This window comes from Ceratina calcarata, unplaced genomic scaffold, assembly GCF_001652005.2.
Source record: "Ceratina calcarata isolate Rehan_Ccalc_2016 unplaced genomic scaffold, ASM165200v1 scaffold403.2, whole genome shotgun sequence".
Classification (NCBI taxonomy): Eukaryota; Metazoa; Arthropoda; class Insecta; order Hymenoptera; family Apidae; genus Ceratina; species Ceratina calcarata.
The window spans coordinates 6,414-12,566 of NW_017163752.1; the positions used below are offsets into that span (position 1 = coordinate 6,414).

Here is a 6,153-nt window from a genome sequence, read left to right on the forward strand (position 1 = left end):
TCAAATATAAGAATTCAGTTTCATGTAATTGAATCTTTACAACGAAAGACAAATATGAAAATTGTGATGCTATAAAACTAGATATAACATTTTTGCGAGACAGTAATCGGTATCTGCGTCTGTCGAGGCGAGTCAACAATTTCAGAAATACCTCACAGTCTTTATTTATAAATTATTCGAACTAGACGGAAACTGTATAACTTAATTACTACTATACTATACAGTTTTTGTGAAAAGAAAGTAGGCGAAACTCCACAAAAATTAATTCATGCTGTAATATATAATTATAAATATTTATAATATATACATATAATGTATATAAAACAAAAATGTACGATTTTAAATTACTCTAGTCTTCTCGATTGTCGTTTTCCTATTCTTACGCCTTACATTTTTAATATATTATCATTACTAAGTAACAGTTGATATCTATTGAATTATTTTTAATTTTGTTTTTATTGTTCAGTAAAACCCACAATAGAAACTTTTTGAATTGCGCGCAATCAACATTTTCACTCGGTTGCAGCGCGTGGCGACGAAGTGGCAACTTTTATAATTACAACTGTGCGCATCATGGTGCGCATTGCGCACTACAAGTATTTATTCCATGATAGCTCCTTGCCCATTATGTAACGGTTAAATAAGTGATTACATCAGGTTACATTGTAACTATTGGTAACCACGTGTAATGAACGTCATACATAACGTACATAACTACAGCTACGATAGAATTTAGTAAATAAAACAATATTGCTAGTAATTTAACAAACACTTAAAAATTGTTAAAATTAGTAGTAAGATATAGAATAAAAAGGAAGAGAGAAAAATAACTTGGTTGAACTTTTAGGTTATTGAGACTAGAGATAAATGGACCGGCGTATTGCGTCTTATCATTACCAATTAATTTTAATGAATAACTAAACCAAGGCTTGTATATATATCGACAGTCTGTAAGGGAAATATTGTCTAGACTTGTAGAGACTAATGAGATGATATCTGCGATCTGAGCACGAGATTTAAACAGTGATTTAATTATTAATAGTACCTCGCGGGACGGACGATATGAAGAAACTGGATATGAGCAAATATCGGTACATTCACGATCAGTTGCAAAATCCCGAAGATCACAGACCGCTCCACCTTGCTGTCATGAATTGCGATATAGTAGCTGTAAAATGGCTCATTGGATCATGGACTCAATGTACCAGATGTTATTACGTTAATGTTCCAAATGGAGATGGAGATACGGCACTGCACCTGGCCATTCAGAAAATACACAAAGATATCGTACAGATCCTCGTAGATCAGGATGCCAATATCAACTGGAAAAATAGAAAGGGCGAGACACCGCTCCATTTTGCTGTGCGACAAAAACAAAGAGAAATTTGCAGGTTGTTAATCGAAAGAGGAGCTGACGTGAATGCCCAAAACAGAGATGGAGACACGGCACTGCATTTTGCTGTGCTAAGAAGACAAGAAGAAATTTGCAGGATGCTAATCGAGAGAGGAGCTGACATAAATGCCCAAAACACAGATAAAGAAACGGCACTTCACCTAGCCAGTCAGGCGACATGCAAAGATATCGTACAAATCCTCGTAGATCAGGAAGCCGACGTCAACGTGAAAACTAAAAAGGGCAAGACACCGCTCCATTTTGCAGTGCTAGAAAGACAAGAAGAAATTTGCAGGATGCTAATCGAGAGAGGAGCTGACGTAAATGCCCAAGACAGAGATGAACTCACGGCACTGCATTTTGCTGTGCTAAGAAGACAAGAAGAAATTTGCAGGTTGCTAATCGAGAGAGGAGCTGACGTGAATGCCCAAGACATATTTAGAAGAACGGCACTGTTATTAGCCATTGAGAACAGATCCAAAAATATCGTACAAATCCTCGTAGATCAGGGTGCCGATGTCAACTTGAAAGATGCAAGTGGCAACACACCGCCCTATGTTGCACTACAAAAATATGAAATAGAAATTTTCAAGTTGCTAATCGAGAGAGGAGCTGATGTGAATGCCAGAAGCAGTGATAAAGAAACGGTACTGCACCTAGCCATTCAGGGAACATTCAAAGATATCGTACAAATCCTCGTAGATCAGGGTGCCGATGTCAACTTAAGAACTGCAAGGGGCGAGACACCGCTCCATTTTGCAGTGCGAACCGGAGAAAAAGAAATTTGCAGGATGCTAATCGAGAGAGGAGCTGACGTGAATGCTCAAAGCTTAGAATGGGAATCGACACTGCACACAGCCATTCAGTACAGAGACAAAGGTATCGTACAAATCCTCGTAGATCAGGGCGCCGATGTCAACTTGAACACACCGCTACATTGTGCTGCGGAACTAGGACTAGACGAAATTTGCAGGTTTCTACTCCAGAGAGGAGCTAACGTGAATGCCAAAAACACAAGAGGATTTACGGCACTGTTCTTAACCATTATCAAGGGACACAAAAATACCGTACAAATCCTCGTAGATCATGGTGCCGATATCAGCTCGAAAAGTATGACGCTTGAAATGGCAATTACACGTGGAGAAGAAGAAATTTGCACGTTGCTCATCGAGAGAGGAGCTGACGTGCATGCCAACATACATGGATGGACGGTACTGTACCAGGCCATTCGGCCGGAACTCAAAAGTACCGTACGACACCTCGTAGATCGGGGTGCCGATGTCAATTCGAAAACTAGATATAACTTGGAGACTCCGCTCCATTCTGCTGCGCAACAAGGATTAAAAAAAATTTGCAAGTTTCTCATCGGGAGAGGAGCTGATGTGCGTGCCAAAAACAAAAGTGGACAAACGGCACTGGACATGGCCATTCAGGAGAGACGCGAAGATACCGTACAACTCCTCATAGATTACGGCGCCCATGTCAACTCGAAAACTGAATGTGGCGAAACACTGTTTCAATCTGTTGCGCGAGCAGGACTAAGAAAAATTTGCAGGTTGCTCATCGAGAGAGGAGCTAACGTGCGTGCCGAATTAGGAGATGAAGAAACGGCACTGCACCTAGCCATTGAGAAGGGACTCGAAAGTATCGTACAACTCCTCGTAGATCAGGGTGTCGATGTCAACTTGAAATTTAAATGGGGCCAGACACTACTTCATTTTGCTGCGCAAAAAGGAAAAGAAGACATTTGCAGGTTGCTAATCGAACGAGGTGCTGACGTGAATGCCAAAGAGGAAAAAAGTGGATACACAGCGTTGCATTTTGCCACTAGATTTGGTAATGTGCGTATCATGGAAATTCTCTTGAATTCGGGCGTCGACATCGATTGCGTAAATGTAGATGGTGATACTGCACTTCATCTTGCATCCAGCCGCAGTGAGATGCAACTCGTTCGGCCTCTCATAGAGAATGGTTGTAACGCACACATTGTTAACAAATACCATCAAACAGCGTATCAGTTACACAATTCTAAGTTTGAATATAAAGGCCGCTATATCTCCGGTATCCAAGAGCTACTAGTTACAATGCAGATTGCTAGTTTGGACGTGCATAACGGAAATGTGGAAAACCTTAATCTCCCTAAGGATTTAGTTTGGGATCAGCTTGTGGTGAAATGTATTAAAGAGACAAAGAGACTGAAAAGCACAAAAATTAACGACACTATCCTAACATTTCATGATATCCTAACAAAACGCTTAGACCACATAGTATTATACGTGAGGGATGTTGTTCCGGTTTTGAAAGACTTCAAATTCCAGAGAGCATTTCCTACGTATTACGACATAATAGAACGTCGTTTCATCAGAGCTATGAGAATGTTACGAAACGAGTTGTTAGACGAGGGCGTTACATTTTTCCGCTATTACCTCGGTAGAGATTATGATTTACTTTGTATTCAAAGAATATTACACTACCTGGATATCAAGGATCTTACGAATTTGAGAGATGCTTGTAAAAACGTACGTTCTAACATTATCAATGTAATAAAACAGGAAACACTGTTTCAATCTGATGCGCGAGCAGGTCTAAGAAAAATTTGCAGGTTGCTCATCGAGAGAGGAGTTACCGTGCGTGCCGAATTAGGAGATGAAGAAACGGCGCTACACCTAGCCATTGAGAAGGGATACGAAAGTATCGTACAACTCCTCGTAGATCAGGGTGCCGATGTCAACTTGAAATTTAAATGGGGCCAGACACTACTTCATTTTGCTGCGCAAAAAGGAAAAGAAGACATTTGCAGGTTGCTAATCGAACGAGGTGCTGACGTGAATGCCAAAGAGGAAAAAAGTGGATACACAGCGTTGCATTTTGCCACTAGATTTGGTAATGTGCGTATCATGGAAATTCTCTTGAATTCGGGCGTCGACATCGATTGCGTAAATGTAGATGGTGATACTGCACTTCATCTTGCATCCAGCCGCAGTGAGATGCAACTCGTTCGGTCTCTCATAGAAAATGGTTGTAACGCAAACATTGTTAACAAATACCATCAAACAGCGTGGCACTTACACAATTCTAAGTTTGAATATAAAGGCGGCCATATCTCCAGTCTCCAACAGCTACTAGTTAAAATGCAGATTGCTAGTTTGGACGTGCATAACGGAAATGTGGAAAACCTTAATCTCCCTAAGGATTTAGTTTGGGATCAGTTTGTGGACAAATGTATTAAAGAGACAAACAGACTGAAAAGCACAAACATTAACGATAGTATCCTAACATTTCATGATATCCTAACAAAACGCTTAGACCACATAGTATTATACGTGAGGGATGTTGTTCCGGCTTTGAAAGGCTTCAAATTCCAGAGAGAATTTCCTACGTATCACGACATAATAAAACCTCGTTTGATCAGAACTATGAGAATGTTACGAAACGAGTTGTTAGACGAGGGCGTTACATTTTTCCGCTATTACCTCGGTAGAGATTATGATTTACTTTGTATTCAAAGAATATTACACTACCTGGATATCAAGAATCTTACGAATTTGAGAGATGCTTGTAAAAACGTACGTTCTAACATTATCAATGTAATAAAACAGGAAACACTGTTTCAATCTGATGCGCCAGCAGGTCTAAGAAAAATTTGCAGGTTGCTCATCGAGAGAGGAGTTACCGTGCGTGCCGAATTAGGAGATGAAGAAACGGCGCTGCACCTAGCCATTGAAAAGGGATACGAAAATATCGTACAACTCCTCATAGATCAGGGTGCCGATGTCAACTTGAAATTTAAATGGGGCCAGACACTACTTCAAGTATTATACGTGAGGGATGTTGTTCCGGTTTTGAAAGACTTCAAATTCCAGAGAGAATTTCCTACGTATCACGACATAATAGAACGTCGTTTCATCAGAGCTATGAAAATGTTACGAAACGAGTTGTTAGACGAGGGCGTTACATTTTTCCGCTATTACCTCGGTAGAGATTATGATTTACTTTGTATTCAAAGAATATTACACTACCTGGATATCAAGGATCTTACGAATTTGAGAGATGCTTGTAAAAACGTACGTTCTAACATTATCAATGTAATAAAACAGGAAACACTGTTTCAATCTGATGCGCGAGCAGGTCTAAGAAAAATTTGCAGGTTGCTCATCGAGAGAGGAGTTACCGTGCGTGCCGAATTAGGAGATGAAGAAACGGCGCTACACCTAGCCATTGAGAAGGGATACGAAAGTATCGTACAACTCCTCGTAGATCAGGGTGCCGATGTCAACTTGAAATTTAAATGGGGCCAGACACTACTTCATTTTGCTGCGCAAAAAGGAAAAGAAGACATTTGCAGGTTGCTAATCGAACGAGGTGCTGACGTGAATGCCAAAGAGGAAAAAAGTGGATACACAGCGTTGCATTTTGCCACTAGATTTGGTAATGTGCGTATCATGGAAATTCTCTTGAATTCGGGCGTCGACATCGATTGCGTAAATGTAGATGGTGATACTGCACTTCATCTTGCATCCAGCCGCAGTGAGATGCAACTCGTTCGGTCTCTCATAGAAAATGGTTGTAACGCAAACATTGTTAACAAATACCATCAAACAGCGTGGCACTTACACAATTCTAAGTTTGAATATAAAGGCGGCCATATCTCCAGTCTCCAACAGCTACTAGTTAAAATGCAGATTGCTAGTTTGGACGTGCATAACGGAAATGTGGAAAACCTTAATCTCCCTAAGGATTTAGTTTGGGATCAGTTTGTG

At 40.4% G+C, this 6,153-nt stretch overlaps 1 protein-coding gene across 1 annotated transcript in view; it reads left to right on the forward strand.

Annotated features, from left to right (window-relative positions):
* Positions 1-611: 611 nt before the first annotated feature.
* Positions 612-6,153, forward strand: part of LOC108626495 (uncharacterized) — a 6,578-nt gene continuing 1,036 nt past the window's right edge. Inside the window, exons 1-2 of the mRNA XM_026814879.1 lie at positions 612-735; positions 848-6,150. Coding sequence (XP_026670680.1) covers positions 1,063-6,150 — 5,088 coding nt within the window. The 5' untranslated portion in view covers positions 612-735; positions 848-1,062. The remainder of the gene's footprint in view (positions 736-847; positions 6,151-6,153) is intronic.